This window comes from Gasterosteus aculeatus, chromosome 7 (genome assembly GCF_964276395.1).
Source record: "Gasterosteus aculeatus chromosome 7, fGasAcu3.hap1.1, whole genome shotgun sequence".
Classification (NCBI taxonomy): Eukaryota; Metazoa; Chordata; class Actinopteri; order Perciformes; family Gasterosteidae; genus Gasterosteus; species Gasterosteus aculeatus.
The window spans coordinates 18,562,029-18,589,475 of record NC_135694.1 but is presented as its reverse complement, the minus strand read 5'-3'; the positions used below and the strand labels follow the sequence as shown (position 1 = coordinate 18,589,475).

The 27,447-nt window shown below is 43.3% G+C and overlaps 2 protein-coding genes across 7 annotated transcripts in view; both read left to right on the top strand.

Moving 5' to 3' along the window:
• The window catches only part of specc1 (sperm antigen with calponin homology and coiled-coil domains 1), a 53,266-nt gene extending 36,007 nt beyond the window's left edge, over window positions 1-17,259 (top strand). For 5 of the 6 annotated variants that reach the window (XM_040182179.2, XM_078106211.1, XM_040182180.2 and 2 more), the window contains 7 exons: window positions 432-532; window positions 646-721; window positions 1,481-1,625; window positions 4,190-4,292; window positions 11,582-11,698; window positions 14,122-14,181; window positions 15,962-17,259. In XM_040182179.2, the coding sequence (XP_040038113.2) occupies window positions 432-532; window positions 646-721; window positions 1,481-1,625; window positions 4,190-4,292; window positions 11,582-11,698; window positions 14,122-14,181; window positions 15,962-16,051 (692 nt within the window). In that variant the 3' untranslated portion in view covers window positions 16,052-17,259. Of the gene's footprint in view, window positions 1-431; window positions 533-645; window positions 722-1,480; window positions 1,626-1,801; window positions 2,582-4,189; window positions 4,293-11,581; window positions 11,699-14,121; window positions 14,182-15,961 lie in introns of those variants that run through there. The other variant, XM_078106213.1, reaches the window with a different exon arrangement.
• A 184-nt stretch (window positions 17,260-17,443) lies between these two features.
• Window positions 17,444-27,425, top strand: adora2b (adenosine A2b receptor). Its single transcript, XM_040182184.2, has 2 exons — window positions 17,444-18,506; window positions 24,784-27,425. The coding sequence occupies exons 1-2, from the start codon at window positions 18,187-18,189 to the stop codon at window positions 25,508-25,510; spliced, it is 1,047 nt and encodes a 348-aa protein (XP_040038118.1). The 5' UTR covers window positions 17,444-18,186; the 3' UTR covers window positions 25,511-27,425.
• Window positions 27,426-27,447: the final 22 nt, after the last annotated feature.

Sequence of the window (27,447 nt, the reverse complement as noted above, 5' to 3'; positions counted from 1 at the left end):
CGCACACACACACACACACACACACACACACACACACACACACACACACACACACACCAACCAACCGCTGGTCCGATTTCTGTCATTTCTTTACAGGAAAGTAATTTGTAGTTCATTATTTTGGAGTCTGTGTGATCTATGTACAAATAGGAAAACCTGAAAATTGTAGACACAATTGTTGCTTTAGGCTGTATTGGTATACTTAATAAATGGGACATTGCATATAATAAATAGTAATAAGTAAACAAGGCTAGGATTGTGACTCTCCAAATGAATGCCGATTGATTGTAGAGGATTCAAAGAGTACATGTAGGAGTAATTATTTGGCTCCTGGTTTTGAATACCACAGTTCTCATTTTTTTAATTTTGTTTGTCAATCCGTAGTTCTCTTTCCGCACAGTAATCCATGGGTGTGATATCCGGTCTTTCAGATGGACCAGGCCTCACCGTTCAGATGCATTCCTCTCCCAGGAGCCCGCTGAGTGGGATCCCTGTTCGCTCTGCGCCTGCTGCTGCGGTCTCTCCTGTCCAGGTATCCTCCGAGAGACGCTTCCTGCTCAGATGTACAGAAATCGACCTTCAAGATGCGATTCTGTTTCACACTTTGACGTGATGAGGTCTCTATTCTGTTTTATGTTCTTTTAGAGACACACGAACATAAAGCCACTCTCCAAGTCATTAGAAAAAAGAATCCACCACGGAGAATTCCCTCCTCGTCACGGTATGTATGTATGTAACCCTAAAGTGGTTTCAGCTGGATGTCGTGATGCTTGATTTACGTCTATATAGATATTTCATTTATGATAACAAATAAATGGCCTCGCCCACTGCTTTTAAGATCAATGGACGGTTAACCGAAATGCTGCTATGAGTCAGTTCCTTTCCTGAAATGAAATCATGAGATAAATAAACGGGAGTTTTATGATTTTATTTTCTAAAAGCAAATCGTGTATACTTAAAATGTCTGCATCTACAGTTAACAGATGCTCCAGCTCCTCCTGTGATAAAGAGACAGTAAACTGTGCACACCCATGTCTATAATGCATTAGAAACATATTTCTAATGAGTTATATTCTTCTTGTAGCATTGGATAATTATAGATAGAAGCAGTGGAAACAATGTGCAAAGGTATTATAAGTGCATGTAAAGTCACTTCCCTGATCTTATTTGACTGCCTGCCTTCTCCCAAACGGAAACTTCCCCCTTGTGTCTTGGTGTCGACAGTGGACACAGTATAGACTTGTGCTGCGGGATTTTGAGTGTTTTGAAGAATTGGCTGGAAACAGAAGGTGGCAGTGTCTTCTTAGTAGATTTGTCCTTTAGTAACTTGAATTGATTTCCGTCTCCATTTCTCATTTCAAAACCAACTCGTGAATGTTTATTCTCACACATACTTTTGTTGCAATCCCACTTTACAAATATGTAATGCATCTTACAATGTGCGTTATAAAAAGCGTTACGCTCTCTGTGTGTCTGACAGAGAAGTTGTCGAGCTTCGGGGACAACCTGAAACCAAATAGCCTGATGAGGAAGAGCCCTTCTCTCGAGTCTGTAATCAAACCCCTCGCCTCCCTCCGCAGCCGCACAGCATCCTTCAGCTGCAACCGAGGCAACAGCAAACTCAGGTGGGCGAAGCAGAAGGATTTTGTTCAATTCACTTTACACCACTTTACATATTGTATTTCACTACACGCAACATGATTGTTGGTTGAAATAGAGCAAAGAAGAGAAAGAAAGAAAGCGTCCTTTATTATTAATATCGTGGGGGATTTATTCTCTGCGTTTAACCGATCCCACACAGTGGCAGCAGTGTAGCGGGGTGCTGTTGGGGGCTTGACACGGAACATATAGCAGCCGAGGTTTGAACCGCCGACCCTTCCATTTACCGGCGCATCCTCCATACTCCATGTGCCACAGCCGCCCAAAAACGCAGCACATCGGAGAGAAATACAAGTTGAATGTTGTGAGACCAGGTGTGTGCTGTCTGCAACACCGTGCCATCACTTACACATGATCTGACTATAACAAAAACGCAATAGAACAGCTCAATAATAATAATGAGTTCAATTAAAAAGCACATTTTGGTAAAACGGGTTCCCCTTCATTATTTGGAAACAGGCTATGTATTAATCTGTTATTTTGCAACATGGTAGTCTTCCTAAGTGACAACATATTGTACTGCAATTCCGTTTTAATTATTCAAGTCCCAAATGAAACCGTTTAACTTACAACTTTTCTTGCCCACAGTGTTGACACAGATGGCTTCACCAGAGTAAATGGAGTCTGGCTTATCAGATAGGGAAGAGAGTCAGATGTTAAACAAAAATATTCCCTCTCCTGACCTCTGGCATTACAAGCATGTTCCCGTACAGACCGCCTATCTCTCTGTGCACACAGAAGAGGCCAACGGCAGGGCTCCATTTAGTTTCACCCATGCTCAACTCCCGCTGCAGGCGGTTGGGTCTGAGCTAGTTTTTGAGTTTTCAGGTACACGTCGTCACACTGAGACGAGCCGAAGTAAGAGGCACTAAAAAAAACGAGGTCAGCGCACAGGACGAAACCTCCGTCTCACACCAACGTGGTATGAACTCACATTCATCAACTGTCAGTGTCACGCCGCTTCTCTCTCTTATCGTGATGTTATTTATTATTGAATCCATCAAGCTTTCTAAATCCCTTCACATATTAACACGTCTTTATGCGCTATTATTGTAAATGTGTGCAACTGTGTGGCAGACCGTCACGCAGGCCTTCTCTCAGAAACCGCAGATCAGCAGCAGAACATTTCCTTTTGGTTTCTTGCTGATTACACGATGCAGCTAGTCGCTCACTGGGGATGAATGTACCAGCCCTCTCTGGCCCCTGCAAAATTGGTTTGGAAAGGGCCTTGCTGCCTCTGGGCCTGCGGATCCTTAAACAGAGAAATAATGAATTTAACAGCAGAGCTGCTGCGCGTTGGGAAATGTTTACCGCGTTCATAGCGGCGGCCGTGTCTCGTGGTCTTCCCATGGCCTCGGCTGCAGCGCCAACCCCGAGGGAGCAGACCCTAACTGATAAATAAATAAAACTTCAGATTCAACACTTTCCTCGGACACTGACATTAGAAAGTGGTACACCAGACCGGTCAGTGTAATGTATAGAGATGGAGAGAGATGGAATCAAGTAGAAAGAAAAGAAAAGAAAAGAAAAGAAAAGAAAAATGGAGGAAGGGATGCTCGCCTGTGCTAAAGCTTTATATTCCGCTCTTAAAGCCAAACTTGACACTGAGCTGTGTATATATAGTGAAGCCACTATATACACATACTGTATATATATTATATATATGTATATATATTAGTGGCTTCACTTCAAAGCAATCGCGAGCCAACTCTAGACTCGATTAACACTAATACACCAAACTGCAGAGCTGCTTCAATCTTGATCTTCAATCAATGATAACATATAACACAAGATCAAATAACAGATGTATTTTTGTTGAGAGAGAGCATTTGGAAAGTAATTAACTAGGTAGAGTAAAGGAGTAACAAATTAATCACTTTATTTCTTTGACATATTTTCTTTTTCTCCATTTTTTTTTTTTCCGAGTACGTTCTGTGAGGACCATTATACACTAAAATCATTTATTACACCTCTATCTTAATCGTATTAGCTTTTAAGCTGTAGAGGTAATATGTCGAATACATCCACTTTCTTTGAAGACATATTTAATGGTGTCATTATCATAATTTGATGCACAATGTTAATGGCCGCTTTTTTTGCATTGTGTGGTTTTCAACTATTTTGCTGTGAACAGGATTACTTAACTTTTTTAACTTTCCTGATTCCAAAAAATATTTACAAAATAAGAAGTAACATTTTTAGAAGCATGAGACCATGAGCAGTAAGGAACATCTGTTTTTTTACATCAAGGCGTCATAGGAACTATGCCATCTATGGCAGACGTTCAAATTAGTTACACAACATTTTTCTGGAAAAAAAAAAAGTCAGTTAACCGTGCACATTCTTAAACTATGAGTACCTACTTGCAGAACTTATTGTTTTGACTTTATAAAATCATAATCGTTCCCCTCTCTCTCTCTCTCTCTCTCTCTCTCTCTCTCTCTCTCTCTCTCTCTCTCTCTCTCTCTCTCTCTCCCCCTCCCTGTGTGTGTGTGTGTGTGTATTACTGTTTGTGTTCCCGTGGTGACAGTGTGGAAAGAAAGGACCCCTTGGCTGCACTGGCGCGGGAGTACGGAGGATCTAAGAGAAACGCTCTACTGAAGTGGTGCCAGAAGAAAACAGAGGGCTATCCGGTAGGGACCACAGGCCACGGACATCTCCAACACAGGGCGGGGCTCCGTTCACTTTCACACCCTGCCTTTCTCTGCCTCGCTGTCTGAAAGCCTTATTTTAGTCTTATTGCATCCGTGCAGCTCGGGGCCGTCTGTGCCCGCGGGTTCGTAAGGCTATTTGTCTTCAGTCATTACTACGGCATTAGTGCAGTTGCACATACATGTTTGCAGAACCACAATTCACCCACCTGTCATCTCACTGGGAGGATGAACTGTGGCCCAGAGGCAATGGAAACACTGATGCCAAGCACTAAATGTTACCCACACACTTGATTTTATACAGCTGTGTATTCATATAGCCCTGCTGGTCTTTATGCAAGTCCATTTGTTTATGCATTGTTATTGTGTCTTGTCCCCATCTGTGTTTCCTGTGTCCATGGAGCCGAGTGCTGACAATCACCTGGTTTAGCTGCTCCCCTAATACCCAATTTAAGGAGCCCATTGAGTCCAGTGGGATTAGAGATTTGTAATAATCAGGTTGTGTGCCAGATTGCCAGCTAGTTTATGCAAAAACTCTTACCGGTAGGCAGAGCGGTCCCAACCTCCGAGTCATTTCAGGCCTGATGAAGTATGAAAAGGCGTGGGTGTCGATTACCGCTAAAAATAGACCCAGCTCTGCCACTGATTGACGCTCTCAATAATAGGATGAGTTGTCAGATCAATAGTTTCTACTTTTCAAGCACAATGCTGCTCAGTGAACTTTGAGTCACCCTTCCTTCATCTGAGGATGTTTGATGGTCACACAGGGCAGTGTTGTTAAAACACACACAGAAAATCACCTGTGATGGAAATATCTGACCAGATGAGATAAAACTGCCGTTGAGCAATAGACTCTCTGATGATCTTCTGTCATAAGATGACTAAGCTGTTTGCAAGCAGCCGGGGCTGCTTCAGTTCAGTTACCATTTCCACCTCCAGCTGCAGAGGGAAACTAAGAAGAAACTTCATTATATTGGTAGACGCCGCACTGTAAAGTAAACCAGCTCATTGCAAATTCAAGTCGTTAAGAGATTAAAAAGGCTTAACAAAGTCATGCGGTCGGATGTTTTGAGGCATTTTAAGTTTCCCTGTAAGTAAGAACAGCAGCTGATATCCAGGGAAAGAGGAAGTACTCTATGCTATTGCTTATTAGCAATAGTCCTGAATTCAAAATATTACTTTCTAAAATTACAGAACTGCTTTCTGAAAATGTACAGAAGTGTTAATGCGGAATCATCCCTTACTCATATGTGATGATGTGTATATGGGGCTTGAGTTTGTGTAGTTTGAACCAGAGAATATTTTTGTTTTATTTTCAAATGATTGATCAAACATTGCTAATATTGATAGCTCTGCAGTCAAGGGCGAGCTCATTTTAACCACTGGACTTGTTGGAAATAGTTTAAAACTAAAAACACCGGTGTTCTTTTGTGGTTTATCATATTTCATGTAAAATGTAATAATCTTAATATGCCAACTACAAATGTAAAATCGGTACAGTAAAGGTATATGTAGCTTTTAATTAAAGATGACTTAAAGATAACTTACTCTAGTACTTGAGGGTTGTACTTAAGTGTAGAACTTAAGTGAACGTGCTTAGAAAGGTTGGTGTCCAGTGAATTGAGCCTCATTTCCATTCCAGTATGGAATCTATGATCCCTTCTCGCCAAGGCTTAGCAACACAGTGTGCTTAAAAGTATCAGGAATGCAGTAAGAAGATTTGGCGTAATCAGTCCCCTCCTCGCCTCGACCCTTTGTGTTTGTGCCTTTTCTCTTCGTGTTTCATGTGCCTGACCTGTAGATGGTTTCATTCACAGACTATTAGGCAGTTAACCATTAAACGGTCTATTTTCAGAAAGAGTGTGACTGCACACACTAATTACAGTAAACCAGTATTCATGCAACTTCAATTTTCCCAAACATTTTGTATTTTACGTCATTTAAGTTTCCAAGCAAAGCTCAGGGTGACTGTTTCTGACCTCCTGGGATTTTTGTGGTGCATTCCAGCACCTTCCACAGGAATTAAGGATTTCTCCACTGCGTGGACATCCGCCGCGTGTTTGTGTGTGAGACGTGTGGTGTTTGCGCGTCACTTAAAGCAAAGTTGGGGTGCTGCCACCGGCTTTGGTCTGGCGAGCCTCAGCAAAGGTTACTGTCAGAGGACGTGTCCGGTGAAGGTTAAGCTGTTACTGTGTTATAAGGCCACCGTGCACACGAAAGCCACTAATTACAGAGCTAATGCCCAGAGACCGTCTGACCCGTCACGCAGTTTGTAGCTCCAGGACGGAGACTACGACGGCCGCCTGAAATACAACATCCAGGTTGCCTGCTTTGTCTTTCTTTATCTCTGTCATGCTTGTGTTCTGCTCTGATAAAGGTCAGCGAGGTTTAGCTTTATCAATACACCCAAATGCAATTTGCAGTTCTCCTCTTCTCTGCTGTGAAGTAAGGTCACAGAGGTAATAACTCAACACTAATTGGCTCTTAAGTTCGGAGTGAAGCAGTTGTAATTTATGCTTGGCCTCTTCAGGCTACATAATGAATGGTTACTTGGAAGAGGCAGCTGTTTACTTTGATAACCAGCTCTTATATCGTGCTCATCTGCCATCACGCAGTCAGAAATGCTGCTGCGTGAGACGGGGACAAAGCCGACGGGGGTTCTGCCCCGTGCCGCCTGTTATTACAGTCACATTGTTAGCGGGCCTTTCTGTCAAACAGCAGCGTAATTAAAGTGAAACTGAAAACCGGAGTGATTGTAAGCACGCCGGGAGGTTATTTGATGTTTAGATGCAAATGGCTGCCCGGGGCACAATGAATCAGTGCGGTTATAGATGGAGACAAAGCCTGTTCACTGCGATCAATAAAGAGATGAGAGAGATGAGTGCTTGTACTCATCTCATGAAGAAGATTAAATTCGACCACATTGTGGGTTTTGATGGACAAACAAGAATTAAAGCGTCTTTGCTGATCCATGTGAGCTAAGGTGTGACTCTAAAAATGCATGTTTATCTTTCTCTTTAATGCAAATAGGTGACAATGGGGGGAAATAACGTGGCTTGAATCACGCATCATGAGCCGTGCGTGCGTGTGTGCAAATGTGTTTGTGTGAACAGTCGGTCGGGGAAGGGAAAGCACACACAGGATGCATAGGATGACTGTGCCGTCGCCATGGAGAGGACCCCTCGAACCCCTGAGGGGGGAAGTGTGGCGTATGAAGGGGTGTGTTCACCCGACATCTTCATCCACACTCTCAGCGAAACGTCGCGTCCTCCGCGCCGTGAGTCCAGTCAAGCTCGAACGCTACAAATGTCAGATTCTGGGAAGCACGGATCGATCGGTGAAGACCTTAAGCTCTCTCTGATTAACTCTGCCCCGTGGGAGTGAGGGGGGCCTCTCACAGGAAATTGGTATTCACAAGGGATTCTGTGTACGTCAGCGCTGGATTGGACACGGGCTTTAAAACACAAGAACGCTTCCATGGCAATCTGTCGAGTGGCTCACGTTGCTGCACATCCTGTCGCTGGACGTTTTGTGACTTGTATACAAAACCAGTCAAAAGTTTGGACAGTGTGTCCAGACATTTGACTGGTACTGTATGTGCATTACTTTGCTCCACAAGTCTTTACAGAGCCATTTAATACCCGCCAGATTACAAACCAAATTACAGTTTATATCAAATTCTACATTTTTCGATCTCTTCTTTCTTTCCTAAAACTTTTGAAACCTCATTTCAAAAATATCCCCCATTTTGACAAAATGCCTGCTTGTTGTGGTTCCAGTTTTATTAAAGCGGCCATTGGCTACAGTCAGATTCTAGGACGTCAGATCGGATGGAAAACACGCTGAATATTTATCAGGCTCTTTGATGTCTTAATTTAGGACAGCTCCAGACACTTTCAACTTTTTTTTTCTTCTCTCAATTAACCATAGAAGCCAAACAACAATAAATACGCTGTTTGTTCATGATGGGAACAATGAGCAAAGGCTCTGAGCAGCGGGCTCAGCTGGGCCTGACGGAGCACAGCTCATCCGGCTACGTCTGGGAAAGTCGGACGCACATGCACATGCACACGCATGCACATGCACACGCTCGCTCAAAGCCGCTGAAGGGACAGGAATGGTCCCGAAGAGTACATGTGGAATAGAGGTCAAACATTGAGGGGCGACGTTTGGAGTTTAAAGAGTAGCCATTAATGTATATTGGAATTCACAGTACGGGTGCTGTGAGTGGGATCATCAGTATAAAACCATATGTAGTTATTAATATATGGGGTTTTCTTTTTATTCCTCAAATTATTATAGATTAGAATTTCTGAACAGTAATCTGGTTTGAATTTCAATTGAAACTTGGTTTGTCTGTACTTAAGTGCATAAACCAACACAACATATTAAGTCACCGTTGACATCCGGCAGGTGTACTAAATAGTAATATCTGATTTCCATGCTTTGAATCGGATGGGAATAATAAATCAATGCTACAGCAGCAGCAATAATTGTGTGTAGCTCACAAGTCTCCTCGAGATAAAGATTATAGAATACAGGATATGAACATTTTCCATCAAATGTAGATCAGCCATAAAGCACCCGTACAGCTCATATGTGCCCTGTTTAACCTGTGTGACCCCTCCCCACTCTGTTTCCTGTTTTCTGTGCAGAATACAACCATTAGATCCTACGGAGAGACAGGCTGATTCTATGCAGAGCAGCTCTGTGACCTTCCCCGTTGCCCCGTCTTTTTCCCCCCCAAAAGTCCCGGCCGCCTTTCATCCTGTCGTCGCTCATGAGGCTGATTCATTGCATCGCTCTCAACTCTCTCTTTTTGTTACTCAGTTTCAAACTTTCTGATCCCTGGTCGTTTGTCTCTGTGACGCCCTACTAATTCGAAGCAAGGCAGAGAGAGTCTATGACACTAAATATACTGGGACCGGCTCATCAGTCGGATGGCTCTCTGCCTCGCCGTCTTCTGCTTTCACTCTTCAGACCGATGGCTTTTTAGGGAGCCGTGTGTTACACACCGCCTGTTGCAGCGTGCAGGTGTTTTTTGTAAGTGAGCTCAACATGCCATTGTGTCATGTTGACATCAGGGGGCCAAGTGTCATGACAGCGGGGGGGGGGAGAGAGAAGAGAGTCCAGTGCAAACTTTGCTCCCACTGCTGCACGCAGTGTTAAAGTGCTGCCGGTGTTGTTGTCGCTGCTCGGCTCGTGTCCAGCTCGTCAGTCTGTGAATTCCAACAGTGGACGGTTTACAAAAGAGGGCTTTTGCTGTGCCCGGTCTGTAACGTAAAGTCTCATGTATAGTGCCGGTAAATGTTTGGACACACCTTCCCATTAAAAAAATAGAAACCCTATTTGCGTGAAACTACCAAGGCTCATTTTCACTTGAACTGTATCTGGTGATGCCATAGAACCTGCTTCGCTCTTGGAGGCAGACCAAAGCAAATACGGGCCTCTACTGATCACTTTTTCTTTTTCTTTCCCATAAGCCCTAAAAAGTTTGAGCGAGTGAGACACTTCCTGTCGCTCAATGCTGTGTTTGCTTTTTCGAGCCCAGAGAGCTGAGAGCTGTCCGCTGCTGTTTTAGCATTCATGGCATAGCATGGCTTCCCCTCTGCTTCTTCCCGGAACGAAGCTCAGCGCGCACACACACAATGCACTCTGCAGCCTCTCCTATCAGCGTATTTGTCATTGTCTATCAGGATATCAAAGTCTGTGGTGGCCGATCAATCCCCATCAGTCCGTCCGAGTGTGCGTTTGTCAGCATGCAACATTAGCACACACAGTGCAAGTCGGGCTGTTGATGAGCCAGCTGAGAGAGGGACGGGTTGGGGGAGTTATGAGGAGAATGTGGGATGACATGACTGCACAGGTCTGCCCTCCAAACATAACAGAATGCCATTGACTGAGGGAGAGGAGACTCAACCATCCAAACATTTCTCATTTCCACCCTGAAAGCATTAGATGACAGAAATGTTATCTGCAGTATGGAGATCCTTTTTAGGCTTGATTGAAAACATTATAAACTTGTACTGTAGTATTAATGTGGTTTTTTTAGTGCATAAGAATACCAGTGTTGTTAAAAAATGTTCTTTTGAATTGATTGTGGCTGTTTCCCCTGAGGTAATCATTAGTTTGTGACTGATTCTTGATCGAATGTGTATCGCCTGAAATATTTTTTTTAAAACAGCTGCTCCCTCACTTTTTATTGTGGACACAACTGCCCGATGACTCATGTTGGACAATGATTGTCTGCACTTTTTACAGCTATTATATTCAGCATTTTAATCCTATTTAAGGCTGATGGATGCTCGCTGCCGTGATATGAGGCACATTCAGTTTCAAATTTAGGGAGACGTTCAACAGTAACAGAATTATAGATCTTCTGCATATTAATATAGAACAATTGTTCAACATTTGAAGACATTTAATAAAGACCGAGTCTACAACCACGCTAGCAGCAGTGTGAACTCTGGGAGGGGAAACGCCTCTCACCTTGAAAGCACAGCTGGTGTTAAGCAGCGGTAACTGACATCCTGACCACCAAAGCAGACGATCAGAAACTACAAATCTGTGAACAACTCATAGGCTCTCAGGGCAGAGTCATTACTGAAGCAACTCAAAAGTGGGATTTTTAACTCGTGTGGCGTCACATTTATGGCCCAGTCACTAGTTGGACTAGCTCCGCTCCTCAGGGTCAGCATTGAAGACCAGTGGCTGCGAGTAACAGTGAACAACACATGCTGCATTTTCTTTAACATCCAACTGTAGCCAATGTGCACGGACGCAAAGACGAACCCAACGGGGATTAATAAAACTGAGATTAATAAATGACAAGAAACCGCAATTACCTGTCTGACAAGGAGCCAAACAATGACTTGGGGGTTGTCAACCGGCTGACAATGCGCTGTGAATAGCGCGCGCACACACACACACGCGCACTACAGACCGGACATGCTGCTGAGCACCCTGCGCACACAGAGGAGAGATTACAAAGCGCATTGGAGGCTTCAATGGGATCCAAGAAGAACCTCCCAACATCCTCCAAAGGAAACACGACCTGGAACAGCATTTGATTGTAATAATTATATTCTCTTTTGTGGTTGTGACTTAATGGATTTCTTCATAGCTTATTCATGCTGTAAAGAGGTTATTTGCTCTCTTACACAAATTATGGGCACTCTAAGCTCATTATCAGTATGTGATATTGATTTTGACTTGTCTGTAACTTCTTTGTGTTTACTTGCCTTTTGTCGCCTCTTCTTTGCCGTCTACAGGATATCGATGTGACCAACTTCAGCAGCAGTTGGAGTGACGGCTTGGCGTTCTGTGCTCTCTTGCACACATATCTGCCTGCCCACATCCCTTACCAAGAGCTCATGAGTCGAGATAAGGTAGAACATAAAGGAGAATTACACGCAATCTCACACTAGTCTCAGTCTTGAGACCAAAAGTGCACAGAGGGCATGGAAACCAATGTGTTTATGGAAAGGAAGCACACGCATCCTTTTCCAAATAAAGTGAAAACTCGATGGTTTCTTACCCGTTTTTACCAGAATTGTGAGGTCTGACTTGTAACTTCAGGGGAATTCAGATTTGTAGCCCCCCATTTTGACGGTATCAGAATGAGGGGAATCGTAGGTGGATAAAAGGTAGAAAAGAAGGTTGAGAAGCTCTGAGAGCTCTGAGTCATACAGACTGCACGATGATGACGGCGAGTGGGCGGTGCCTCGGAGCGCTGCCGTTTTAAGCCAAATGAAGAAACGCTAACCAGGTTAGCTACAACAATCTGGGATTTACTGTGATCGGATCAGAGGAGCAGGAACGGCTGTGTATATATAGGAGAGGTTACTTTCCATTGTCCCGTTGTCGGCACAGTATGGGACGACTCGTAGAACACGCGGAGGCCTTGACAGCAGCTAAGGAGTCGGTTCCCACCTGCAGTCCTTTGTCTGTCATCCCCTCTCGCATCCTTCCTGTTATTCCCCAGCTGCAATTATACGGTTATTATATGTTATTGTAAGAAATACAGAGAATTTCAGAGAAAAGTGGTGTCAAAAGTATTTTGACAGGGTTTCATAAAACTTCATTAGAAACCAGAGAGGAGTTTGATATACTATGCTGGGACCTCTTTATGGGGGGGGGGTTCAACAGCCTTGTTACGTTTTTTGGACATACTACACAATGACTTTTTTTAGACAGAGAAAATTAAAATGTTATGCCTTTTTTCAGCATGCTGGGTTATGAGTTGTCAATTTTTTGAATGATGACATGTACAGTAGTGTCCATTTAACTAATGACTGTTGATATAAATAAAGCTCCATTTAATAACTTACTAATATTTATTGTCGGATTTCAAATGAAACTGGGTTCATACACTATTAATAAATGTTATTCTGATTTGAAGTAAAATATGCCCTTGATTATAAACATCTATATACATAACAGGAAGTTTAGGAGACAGTGACTAGAAAGACGAATTTAGCTTAATTATCCTAACAATGTATTCTATTCAGTTGGGAGGTGATCAATCAAAAAACATTTCCGGCACACTACACTTTGATGTTCTGGGATAAATTAAACACTGACTTTAATGACTTTTATGAGTTTTCTTTCTTTCGACATTTGATATTTCTTCTATTTATTTTTCCCACTTATGTAGAAAGAGTTACAGTTCAGAGCAGTTTGTTATCACGTCTTATGTGTATTTAAAAACGAGTACAAAGTATGCAACTGTGTTGCTATTTTATTTATGAAATTTAGTTTATAAAAGGATTTGACACTAACTGGATTAGCGGTTCATCATTTGTGTCTGGTTGATTTAAACAGGAAGAAGAGGTGAATAAATCAGGCACTGAGCGTGTATTACATCTCTTATAATCCTCTGATGGGCCCTTTTGTCACTTTGTGTCTGTTGGAAATCCACTTGAGGTTTATATATATATATATATATATATATATATATATATATATGGGAAAACTAAGTCCTAAAAAGCATATAGTTTGTGATGTAAGCTGTGAATACATCATACCTGAATGTATGAAGAGAATGATCTGAGGAAAGCAAACAAAGTGCATGTTCAGTCCTATGTTGTCCTCTGTGCACATGCAGGTGCAAACAATACAGTTCCTCTCTGGGGACGGCCAAGTCATTAAAACAATAGACAATAGAACAACACCTCGAAGCCAGGCCGGACACCTCCTACGTGACAAATGAGTCATATAGGTGTGTGAATGCGTAACACCGAGCTGACGACGGAGACATCTCTCTGAATAATTCAATAGACCGCTGTTGGCTTTAATAACTCTTGCTGAGTGACTTTTCCTGAGGCCCAAACACCCGACCTCCTCCCAGTCTAATCTGTTCTCCCAATAATCCCATTACTGCCCGCCTATGCCCTTTAACATAGGTGTTTTAAGCAAACAATGTTGCAGTTGGGTGAAAATTGTTCTCTGGCTACAACAAATTGTCAACTTCCATGACGTCTACCGTCCGAAGTCTGTTTTGATTTCTCATTTCCTTTCTTTGGAGAAGTGACCTTACAAAAGTCTACAGTTTCACGAGGATAATTGGGGCTAAATCTAAAGGAATTTAGCTCATAAGAATGTTGATTAGGCTCCCCTTATAGCTTCACGCGTTCAAATAAACACAGACGATACTATAACACACTGAAGGGCTCGTTCAAACAAGCTGAGGCTTACATATGTCCTCTGCTGTCTCCTGGGTGTTCGGAGGTGTCAAAACACGTATTTGTTGGCGGTCAAACCATGGAGCGTTTCGCTGCCTCTGAACGGCCGATGATTTGTTTTTCCTCAGGGCCGGAATCTGACCCTTGCTTTCCAGGCGGCCGAGAGCATCGGGATCAAAACCCCTCTGGTGAGTTGAGCTGCCACAGACCACACACACAAAGAGGGATAACACACAAGGACCCTTTGATTCCACAATTGGAAACAGCGCATTTTGATTTAAATGTGTGAAGCTTCAGTACAAAGATGTCCCACAAATATTTTATCTGACCATCGGACAGTCTCCAGCTCACCTGTTTCATTTTACTTGTAGAGTTCTTTCTTGAGAATTTAAGAATTGAAAAATAGATTCCACTGAAAATGCAAAGCTAGGGGCTGCAATTGGCTTGAATAAAATGCTGAAGCAGAGGTAACGGCCGGCTTGACTCCTGTAGACACAAGACAAATGTGTAACAAGAATCATGCTGGTGACACGATGAGGGGGACAGAAATGTGTTAAAAGTTATAAATAAGCATCTGCAGTGTTGGCAAAAATGTCCAATTATTATTTTACTTTTTATTTTAGTAAAAGCATGGTACAATTTTTCTTTAAGCCGCAGAAAAAAGGTTTTAATAGAAATTGTTTCTCTATAACATACTGAATACTAGAACAATTGACGTTAACGTTAAAGTTGGGGAAAAGACTTTCTTGGCAACCGTGTATTAATAACTGTCCAACTCTCTTTACAGGACGGTGTGGGTGTTTTTTGATCAAATGATTGACAGTAGCCAAGCAGCATTGGCAAACATCGCCGTTACCTGTTGTCATATTTTGATTAATCCTTATTAGTGATAAAAAGGTACATGAGTTTCTATCTAAGCCCCGCCCTGTTTAAACCACTGAGAAAAGCAGACAGGAAAACTCACAAATTTCCAAATCTAATTAGGACAATTCAATATGGGCTGAGTGAAGGGAAATCCTCTGTTTGATAATACAAATCTTCTGTAAACGTAATCAAACGGATCAGAATCTAAGGGGTATCCATCCTCTCTGAAAGCCCAACCCTAAAAAACTGCTCCAAAATGGCTGAGAGAAAACACACAAATCAGGTTGAACAGTCTAAATGGGTCCGAGCCAGCTGGATGTCAGCAAGGAAGTCAATTAGGCTTAAATGTTTCCCTGGGACCAAAAGTCACACTTCTCAATAATTCTCCATTATTACCAGATAGGTAGCTCGTTTCCATGCCAATGACTTTCGTCGTTTCAACGGCGTCCCGCTCTGCAGCAGAAACGGAACCGGGGACGCGGCCCGCAGAGTAGCTGATCGTTCTCCCGTCAGGAGGCTGAGACATCGCGGCAGCGACTGTACCGAGACCTCTGTATAAATCTGCAGGAGAGGAGGCTGCTGTGACGCCAGCTCGATACGGAGTCATGCGAAAGCCTCGGCTTGCGGTCTGACTAAAGCGCCATAGGTCAGGATTTATCGGAGTGGCCCACTGCACTCTCACAGCACCGTGGAGTGCTTTTTGTTTTTCACAGTAGCATTAAGAACATTTTCGAAAACACGGTGTCGTTCTGGGCAGCACATCACTTTCGTACGTCCTGCAAAGACATCATTTTGGGGCCGTGTGTGTCTGTGTGTGACGTGAGCTTGGTGGCTGCGCGTTTGGTTCTACATTACAGCTGATTGCACTAATGGCAGTGCAGTCATTTTTCATGGACTTTGACGCCCTTTTCAGAGGGGCTTCATAACAATGCTGCTCGCGTTACATTTTTTAAGAAACTGATCAGAACAGGAGATGATATCTGATGTACTTCATCATTGCTTGACAGGTGCACTGCTCGTAACGCTCGGAGATTACGGTCCTAACACCCCTAATCCACATGACTCTTTTTCTTTTTCATTAGCCCTTCTTTCTGGTCCAAACAGGACATGGAGGAGCTGATAAAGACGGACAGGCCAGACTGGCAGAGCGTCATGCTGTACGTCTCCCAGATCTACAAGTATTTTGAGACCTGAGCGAGGAGCCGGAGGCCGAGGAATCGAGGTCACTGCAGCACTTTGAGGTGCGGCGTCGGTCAGCACTGCGATGACCTTCCAGACGACCGAACGCTGCCACGTGAACACTTTTCCTGCTCACTGCTCCACTTCAGGGACATATGAACACACTCTGTGTGTAGAGGTTCAAAAAGTCACAGAAACACTCATGACATTTCTTAACGGGACACTACAGTGAGGGCTGAGGCCCAAATTGATAAAGACTGCAGCAGGGAAACACGTTGACTTTTTACCAGCCGTAAAGTGGCCATTGAGCATCTGATTCTCAAAGAAATGAGAGCACACAAACACATTATGCTGAAAGATACTTGTCGCGCCTTGTGGCAGTTGATGGAATGACTAATTTTATTTTTAATCTCCCTCTATTGACAAAAATACATACAGTAACAGTCAAAGGTTTGGACACAAGTTCTCATTAAACCAAACTCCTAGAGTCCAAACTTGTAGGCTGCTGTAGTGACTTTTGTCCAGAGAAAAGGTACTTTTCCAGTATTTTTCAACATGTGCCAAATGTTCCTCCAATAAGCATCTCGCTGAAGAGCGTTTGCATGGCGAAAGGTGCACCCTAACCTCCAGTCGCTTTTCCTGAGCAACATGCAAAAAACAGTTGGGTTCCATTTGCTGAAATGTCGCTTTAAATAATTTGTCTCATTTCTCATACTGAGTGATTGTTGTGAGCTACAGTGTTTGGAGCTGTACTTTGCAGAGTATTTTGAGCTGAAGGGTTTGAGTAGAACTGAATTTATATTTTTCACCTTTAATTGTGTGCATTAATAAGAATAGAAACTAAGCAGATCTGAGATGTCATCTTGTGGAACTTACATACGATTCAAGGACAGGCAGAATCAACCTGTTTTCTTCACATTTTCAATGAAAACTGTCTAAATAATGGTACTGTAGCTACTTTGCAAAATATTTGGCATTGTCATGTCATGTCAATTATGAAGGAGATGACTGATCACATGTCAGGAAAGAGACGCACTTTCTATGTGATCATTTAGACTGGCCTCTATTTGCAAATGCCCTTGTGTTTGGGAAGATAAACGTGGTGTTTATTTATTACAATAATTGCACCCTGAAAATGAACAGTGTGCAGTTTTCTATGTGCGGCTTTCAGATTTGAAGGCCTAGTGGATGGACAATAAAAACTGGTCAAGTTTTATATTCAATTATCCACTTAAACAATATATTATTCAGGTTATGTTTTTACACGAAGATGCTGCTTTTCCACGGTTCTCGTTAAATGTCCATGGCAGCGTTGTGAAACATTTGGGCATTCGCCGACATTGTGTGGAAAAGTGTGGCTTGCTTTTCTCCCCACACCTTTTCTACTTAAACACATCCCGACACAAATGTATTAACGCAATAAAAAGTCTGAATAGAACTGCCAGTGGATCAAACTTTGCGTTTCGGGAATGTTATGCGCGTTTTCCTCTCTTTAAAACTTCTATCATATGCATACTTTTCCGTTCTCTTTGGTCCCACGTGTCAGCTTCAGCCAACAGTGCGCGTGTGTGCAGCACAAACACGACAGCATTTGCATCAAACGAAAAGAGTGCACGCGTCGTTGCATCGTGTTAAATGGGCGCGTAATTACGCACGGCTGAACTCTCGTCGGGGATTCCACCCATTTTGCGCTTCTTGTGTCGGTTTTGGGGCGTGGCTTTTCTGAGTAATTGAGGGATTTATTTTCATTAGCTGTTTCTTTTTTCTTTTCTTTTTCTCGTCCACTTCATAGCCGATGTCAGGGGGAAGTTGTGTGACGCGCTGCCTGCGTTTCAGATGTACACATGCCGCTTAAGCGGATCGGTCGCAGAGAGCGAAGAACGCGCGTCGCCCGGTGCGCAGGTCGGATCCGCGCGTTACACGCCGCTGGCGCAGCTTTCGCCAACTCGGCGGTGCAAGAGAGCTGCTTTAAAGTGAATTCCTTTCCTTTCAACAGATGGCTGGTTCGGCGGCTCACACTTGTGGGATATTCCTGGATTACAGCAGAAAGACTTCTTTGCTCCTCTGTGACTAGAGGCAGCGCGCGCGTGTGACTTGTCTTCTGTAATGCTCTGCCTGCAGCTTTTAGTCCTCCGACACACATTGCTGAGATGGATAAGTTATACATTGTGATTGAGGTATTAATTGCTATTCTTTCTATATCCGGCAACATTCTGGTTTGCTGGGCCGTCGCCATCAACACCACTTTGAAGAACGCCACCAACTATTTCCTCGTGTCTCTGGCCGTGGCTGATATTCTGGTCGGTTGCCTCGCCATCCCCTTTGCCATAACCATCAGCATCGGCATACACCTGGACTTCTACGGATGCCTCTTCCTGGCCTGCTTTGTCCTGGTGCTGACCCAAAGCTCCATCTTCAGCCTTCTCGCTATTGCAATTGATCGATATTTGGCTGTGAAGATTCCTCTGAGGTGAGTACTGTTATTGTCTATGACTGGTGTGAAATTAATTTGAATATTCTTTAGCGTGGGAAAGTTGTTTTTCCCCATCTGACGAGGTAATAAAAGAAGCCAGTTGCTTGATTAGCCTATTTTTTCTTTTAAATTAAAAATTAAAAGTTAATTAAGGCGTGAGGTTTTAATGAAAAGTGTTCTGGTGGTTTAATCACTTGTTAATACACAATGTGCCAATCACGCAGAAAAATGCTTTCATAAAAGTACCACTAATTGACACGTGTCCCCTATGTAAAGTAATCTAATTCAGATTCTGGAAGAGGAGTACATCAGCTGTGTGATCTCATGAATCGTTTCCTGTGGGGCTTTAAGCCTTATGAGAAAACAGCACAGTTGGCGTCTAAATTTGGAATGATAATCAGATAAAACCTCTCTAGACATTTACTGAGTCTGGTGTTTGAGACGTGCTTTGAAAGTGACTGTTTCACAACCCTGATTGAATAATGTCAAGGGTTTAGATAATGTCCCGTTTACGTACAGTATGGTGCCGACGGTCAGCGGCAGGGAGCCAATAAATCGTCCTTGTTATCTGACGCCTCCCGCAGCGCATAAAAACACGCAAAGATCTGTCGTGCAGCAGCTTGATGTCACGCGCCAGGAGAAGCCTCTCGGATCAATACCTGTCCACACTGTGTCACCTCCACAGGCAGCGACGACAAAGGCCACCGACATCCTGCTCCGCCTGTGAGCCGTGTCCGTGCGTCGCCCAAAGGGACAATGTTACTTGATATTTCTGTAAAAGCATGAACACACGCTTTGTAATCAGACCGCAGCTCTCGGTCTCTCGGAGTTGTTGTTTTTGGGCCTTTTACCGCGTCCGAGAGTTGTCCGTTTTTTTTCAGTCACTCTCTGCAGTGACTGTCGTGGGCACTGAATGTGTTTCCGGGGGCTGTCTGTGCCGTCATTTCCATTAGGCTCAAACGCTGGCAGGAAAGGACAGCTTGTCACCAGTCTGGGATTTAAGTGGCTTGTAAAATCACCACGTCCCGTTTCATAGTTTCATCTGGAGTCGCAGCATCACGACACACATGTGACAATGAGAGCAGTTTTTATATCCACCGCAGGCTACATGTGCACATGGATGTGGCGGCTGCGTGTGAGTTTGGCCGGTCTGCAGGCCTTTAGGGCGCTCGGGTGAAAGTGTTTTCACAGATGGTTTTAGTGGAAGTAAAAGGCCAAAGCCAGATGTTTTTAACCCCTTGAGATGACCGAGGCGCACGCCCACCAGACGCCTTTTCTTTTTTTTTTCAAGCCCCCGTCTTCATTGTTTGCCGTCCCCAGAAAAATACGCTCGAGCTATTTTGTCCCTCTGTTCTTTAGAATAACCTTTAGCACATTAGAGGCCTCAAAAGGTTTTCCACCCCAACGCAAACACTAGTAGCACTGCCTCGGGGTGGTAAGTGGGAAGCATCGTTTGAATAGACATGTCATCCTAGATGTACATCCTGCGGTAGTCTCTCACAAATAATGCAAAAAAAAAAAAAAAGAGTTAAAAAAACAATCTGGTTCTGCTGATGGGCTCACAGGAATACGAGACGCTGGTGGAAATATGCTGTAGTTGTTGAGCTTGACGGTTAAATAAACTTGTCACAGAAATGTAGTCAAAACTACACACATCCTAAAGTGACTTTCAAGTGATTTCAAAAACATGGCTTTATTAATGTGACTTTACCTTTGTTATACAACTTGTTTTTTAGAGCCATGCTCACAAATACAATTCATAATGCAAATGCTGAACGACTGTTTGCATACACACCCTAAGTAACCCCCCCCACACACCCCACCCCGCCTGTGTGAAGGGCCACCTGTTAGATTGCGTTTGAAGCAGGACACTGTCGCACATTTAAGCTGTGTGTGTGTGTGTGTGTGTGTGTGTGTGTGTGTGTGTGTGTGTGTGTGTGTGTGTGTGTGTGTGTGTGTGTGTGTGTGTGTGTGTGTGTGTGTGTGTGTGTGTGTGTGTCCCTGTCCCTGTCCCTGTCCCTGTGCGGAAGCACAGCAGCTGAGAGAAAAGGGGATGTATGGAGAACGGATCAGGGGAAGAAAGCAAGTTAGCTGCCAGCGTGCTGTTCTCATGCCAGAACTAATCCAGCCGCTCGCCGCCTGTGTCCAAACAGAAAGAGGGCGCGAGGGCGGAGCGGGTGGCCGCCGGAGATGGACCCCGCTAGGAAACGGACCCTGTGCCGCCAGCTGTATTTGTGATTAACGTTTACAGGGAGAAGGAGAGAAGCGGGGAGACGCTGCAGAGATGTGGGGAGGAACTGAGCTGTGGAGCCTTCTCTCCTCCCTCTGAGTGCTGTATTATTCATGGAGCCCGGGGCGACCCACCATGTCCCTGCAGGGGGTCGCTGGACACAGTCAAAGTAGCTCACCGTTGATAAATAATTGAGTGTTGGCAATATTAGTTATGGTAAGGTCCCCATATTATAATAATAATATTTTTTAATATTTTAGGTGGATTTCGGCCGCCAGTGATTGGGAAGTGTCCTTGCAGTGCACGTTTTATAATAATGTGCTACTGAGCACAAACGTTGGTTGCACATACTTCCTGCTGTAAGAGTACGAGGGATTTGCATCACCCATTTCCTCTTCGCCCGGCTTCATCATAGTTTCTTGCTTCTCTTGTTGGACGGCTTAATTTTATTTTATCTATAAATTCCACAAAGAATGATGAGTCTGTAATGTAGATCGTACAGCCGTGGCACACAGATACGTAATTGTCCTAATAGTCACAAACTTGGAAAAGGGACTTATTTTGTCACTGGATGAACTCTGTCCTAACTCAACACTATCTGCACCTACCTAAGCAAAACAAACACGGGGGGGTTGCATCTCCAACAACTCACACAGAATAGTTCAATCGGGGGCGGTTCATGTTTATACTGTAAAAAGAGGACAGGCGTGATACTCGTAATACGTCTGGAATTGAAGTGCAAATGCTTTGGGGGGGAAAAACTGAAAAATGGTGGAGTGAAAAACCATAGTAAAAAAATAGCACGAAAAAAACATGGGTTTTGTAAAAAGGAACACACCCATCGCTGGTATTTACAAGGTTGGAGGAAACTTAAAACACCACTTCTGCCACTGAACACTGTGGCAACGTGAGGTGCAGAGTGCAAAATATATAATGTTGTAACCGACAGAGGCAGGAGAGCAGGACCTGCTACTTCCCAAGGACACTCAGGGCATTATTCACCATATGTGACTTCTCTGTCTTGTTCTCCCTTCACACTTACAATGACACTTGGGCACAGCCCCTTAAAGGAGTCAATGTGTAACCGTGGTAACGCAGCGTGATTGGAGTAACGTCTTCACAAAGATTAGTTGGTTATTGAGTTGTCAGATTCAAGTTCATGAAAGAAAGAAGATCTTTCAGCTCCTCGATGCAGCCACTCGTAATGTAATATCTATGTGTATTTTAAATGTAGAAGCTCAATGTAAAAAAAAAAAGCTTATACTGAAGGACCATTCGCACACAACATCACAGGAGTTTGCATTTAGAATAGAAACATGTTACTTTAGAAAATGGAAGGAAAAGGAATTATTTTTAGGGATCAGCGTACTGACTAAATGCATCTTGTGATATTTTGTCATTTTTTAAAAAGTATGAGATTAGATGCATGCAGGGTAATATTCAGTGAAATACATTTTTAAAAGTCGTCTGTGCTTTCAAAGCAGTGGAACCTTTCTACTTTTACTTGGCATAAGTTTTGTCATTAATTTAAAGCAACTGGGTTTTGATAAAAATGTCCACTAGAGCCAAATAGACAATCAGTTGGAATTCGATGAAGCCTTTTAGATGTTTAACAAAATTCAGGACATAATAGCCAGTGACCCGGACAAATGAGAACTTTTAGAGAGATGAATTTGATTCTTAATATAGTAAATTGTTTCACAAATAATTCACATTACTTTAATTGAGCTCACCACGTTTCATGTGGACTCCCTTTATATGTACATTCCTCCGCTCCACAGCTTCCCCTGCCATTGTTCCAGAGAAAGTGCTGCATCAGCATTATTAGGCTGGACAGTAGTGTCCTTTCCTAAACGGCCTCTGGCCCAGAACCTGATGGATACGTGATGGATGCTGTTGTATTGCTGGTAGTTGTTGCTGTGTTCGGGGTACCGACCAGTGTTGGACAAACCACTGGCCTTGCCTTCTGTGGTTAAGAGGCCAGACGAATAAGGGTTTGAATTGTGCACCTGAGACATAGAGCAACTTTTTGTGTTTTCCTGATGTATTATGAAGAATATTTAACATACTTTGTTTGTCATTATGTGAATAATGTGAATATGATGGAAAGCAGATTATTACAAATGATAAATACGTTAAAAGGTCATAGACATGGGCGTTATACAGTAGTTTGTGTTGGTTAGGCTTCTCATTAAAATGATTCAGTTATCACATTATGAGGTGCTGACCCTTTTCCCTTTTGAGATCCCGGAGGTACCGCCCGCATTGTTATGACGCACTATGATATAATGTTGTATTCTATGACCTTTCTAATGACACAATATAAAGACATAAAATGCTCTAATTGGACATATTTAAGACTGTTTAATGGCTTTTAATATGGTGTTCAATTTCTTTCATATTATACATGACATTTTTATGACTTCTTTTATGTCCTGTGGCCATAAAATAAACACACTTTAATCCCTCCCCTCCCCCCCCCCCACCCCTACTCCCCCTTTGCTGCACGGGCCGCTATCACTCGCTTATTCAAAGTTTATTAATATTGAAAGCTTTCACAGCAAGTTCTTGATTTCCTGGCAATGGACCCAGAGAGTCTGCACAGTTCACAGGATATGTGAAGGATACGACCAAACGGACCCAGACAGACTCCTTGATTTATGGTTAGATGTGAACCTTATCGCTCAAAAACCTATCGCATACTTAATTATCCATAAATGAATAAACAACGCACACACACACACACACACACACACACACACACACACACACACACACACACACACACACACACACACACACACACACACACACACACACACACACACACACACACACACACATATATATATATAGAGAGACATGGAGATGTACATACACATGATTATTTCAGATCATCCATGGCACCTCCAGCTCAGACTGGCGTGTGTGTATGTGTGTGTGTGTGTGTGGGGGGGGGGGGGGGTTGTGTGGCTGTCAGCATGTGGATGAATCATTAGCTTGCGGTTTGCTGCCTGATTCACTTCAAGGAAATGGCTCCTTTGGCTTCAAGCGCTGTTCATATGATGAGTACAGCCAAGACGACACTGGATGAGTCAGCCCCAAACCTCCACACGCTGCATCTGTGCCCCTGACCTTCATCATTTCATACATTACAGTGAGAGATGAGCTCTATATGGAAAACATGGGTAATCTGTGTTTATCAAGAGCAGACAAACTGAAAGACTTTTTTTTTTTTTTAAGTGCCTCAACACCTCGAGCAAAGCACGTCTAATTTTAGCAATATGTGTGTTAACGGAAGTTGTATGTCAGAGTTTATTGTTTCATTTAGCAGCGGATATGATCTTGATATAAACAGATTCTGATCTAGTTTTCACTGACTCCTCCTAGATGAGACAGTGATATTGAACTGGGATGAAGGTAAACTCGTATAAGGTTCATTCGATACGATTTATGGTTGTGTGACTAGTGGTTGAACCGATTAAAAACAAAAACTGAATACAAAGGGCCTTGTTTATTTGAGGGTGCATTCGTGCACCAGCCTGAAGCTCTGATATCAGGCCCATTATTGGGATGTTAAATGTTAACATCTTCAGGTAAATCTAACTTTATTGTTAAAATTAATTCGGTAGCTTTTAGACTTTGAGGCTAATCTTTGTCCAGCTTTCTGTCGTCGTTTTTAGCAACGCTCAATAGATTATTAGATGGATTTTTGGATTGCATATGCCCGGCAGAATGGAGGCTTGTGTCTGTATTGTCTTTTGTTGTTTAGTTTGAAGAAAAAAAAATAGTAAAAGAAAATGAATGAATAATGTAATAATAAATAATGCAAAGATAATATACTTTCTACAACATTTGAATGCACCAAGTCACAGCAATTCAACATCACACTTGATCATTCATAGCCGGCCTAATTCATACCCATTATTGTGCATTAGAATAATGTGTGTATTTGTATCTGTTTATAGCCGAGTGTGACCTTTGTCCAAAACGTCACCGTTGTGGAAATGATTAAGAAAGTTACCTGTGCTGTGTTTTCTCCAGATACAAGGAGTTGATGACGGGAAAGACCGCCAGAGAGATCATCGCTATCTTATGGATCCTTTCCTTTGTCATTGGCCTCATCCCCTTCTTTGGCTGGAACTTAAAGTCCACGGGCTGCGGGAACAGCATCTCTGACAACGCCACCAACGGCGGCCCCGTGGACGGGCCGAGGGGCGGAGGAGACTTGCTACAGAGCTGCAAGCTCCAGTGCTTCTTTGAGAGTGTGGTGGACATGCGCTACATGGTCTACTTTAATTTCTTTGTGTGCGTGCTGCTGCCGCTCCTCATCATGCTGGGCATTTACATGAAGATCTTCACTGTGGCCAGAAAGCAGCTGAGGCAGATCGAGCTCAAGTGCGTGGGCAACGGGGACAGCCCGCACCACGGGCTGCTGCAGAAGGAGATCCGGGCCGCCAAATCGCTCTCCATCATCGTGGGACTGTTCGCCGTCTGCTGGCTGCCCGTGCACATCCTCAACTGCCTCACGCTGTTTTACAAGGAGCTGCCGAAGGACAACGTCGTCATGTACGTGGCCATCATTCTGTCTCACGCCAACTCCGCGGTCAACCCCATCATCTACGCTTACCGCATCCAGGACTTCAGGAACACCTTCCGAAAGATCCTGGCCCAGCACTTCCTCTGCCGCAGGGAGGAGCTGTACCTCAGCTCTAACGGCAGCAGACACAACAGAGACCAGATCCACATGACCATCGACCCTCTGCTATAAAGACGGGTGGGGGGGGGGGTCCATCTTTGTCGACTCAGTGTTTCAGCCTTGACTTTCATTTCCACTGAGGTTTATATGTTTACAGAACAAGGGTAATGTGTGAAGAACCGATGTCAGGCGCGCCTTGAATGTGGACATTTATTTATGAATCGGGTCAGGCAGTGCAATGTTGAATGGCGAGTCTTACATAACCCTTTGTCTTGTGAAGGATTTGTTTTTCATTTTTTTAATCACATTGAAGCTAGCTGGATTTGCTGGACTGTGAACAGAATCCAAACATTTTAAATCCACTCTGACTAAACTCTTTACACTCATTTTCACCTGCTATTTTATATTGTCAGTGTTTATTAATTTATCTAAAGATCAAAAACCTTGTGTGGCTTGGACTGTGCTTGTGGACCTTGAGAGGCACCCAGTAGTTCTTTTAGCCTCACTTACGTGAATTCCTACTCGTGATCATCACCAGATTCATCTAAAAACATATTTTTTGTACCAATACTTTCTTTGATCGCAGAGATGCTATTGAGCTGTTGCTTCAACTAAGTGCCCGTATTGTCCTGCTGCTAGTAAACGCTCCACAACGAAACAAATGTTACGCCCGAGGGAGAAGGTCGTCCAGAGAGGATCGACGATCACAGGGACTCTCATACATAAAACAAGCATGATCTGATTCAGTCGTGTAGACCCAGACAGAAGTGGTTAAACATACCTGCGGCAGTGCTCCATATATAATGTATATGTTGACATTTCTTCAGACAAGCTCAGGAAGTGAGAAAATGATTGTACCCTTTCTAAAAATGTGGCATCTGCAGAGACGTTTTGCTCTGAGCCATAAAATGTCCAATTTGACACTTTAAATCAATGCAATTCATGTTTTTCCTCATCGCCCATGCTTCTGGCACTGATGTACCTTGTGGCTTACACCGCTTAAAGCACTATTTACAATGAAACCCCCCCCCTCACACAGCTGGGAACCTGAAGCTCTCATCTGCCCTGTTGGCAGTGAGTCCTCCAACAAACCGTTAAAAGGCACCGACTCAGATGAGCGGTTTAAACGGTGAAACCTCTAAAATATGTTGCACTGAGGACTCAATCCACTTTAATCGTTACACTTTATTCGTTGTTTGAGGCAACACAAAACTTAAAGCACCTGTGCGCTGTCTTTGTATTTGTGTTATTTATTTTTGTGTGGTGGCAGGGGTTAGCATTATCGTGAACGGTCCAGTTGTGCTTATGGAACGTAAGAAATCTGGATATGGTGATTAATATAACAAACGAGCAGAGTTCTGTTTAGAGAATAACCAGTAAAAAAAAAAAACGAGGGTTACCCCGGAACCATCACTACGCAAATGAAAACACATGCACTGACATTTGAGACTAGTTCCTGTTTAGTGTGCGTTACTGGTGGTGTTGAACCATGTCGTGTTGGTGTTCTAAGACGTAGTGAGCCTCCACTATTCACCATCGCCCTGCATTTGTCGTTGTGTAACACCTCCAAGGGCTAAATACAGGAATGTGCCAAAGTTTTAGTACATTCCAGAGACATCTATACTATAACTGCACTGTACTGTTGTGTTGTCGTTGTGTGAGAAATGTACCGTAGGTATCCAACTTTCTACAAGCTATTGATTAATGTCAAACTATTGCCTTTTGTGATTCTTCAAGGTAAGATGGACAAAAACATGTTGATCTGGTTCAACATTCCTGCCTTTCATTCCGAAGTACCTGTCAGTGTGCCAGTGTTGTTATTCTAATCAGGAGAAACATCCACCGCGGTCAAGCTCAACCTTTCAAGAGGCCATCCTATATTTCATTCAACAAAACTCCAACTGCGAGCGGATACTGATATTTAACATGATACAACCTGTGTGTATGGTGAATCATTTTGTTGATAAAGGCAATGTTTATATTGTTACAGATCAGTCTGTATTCCTTCA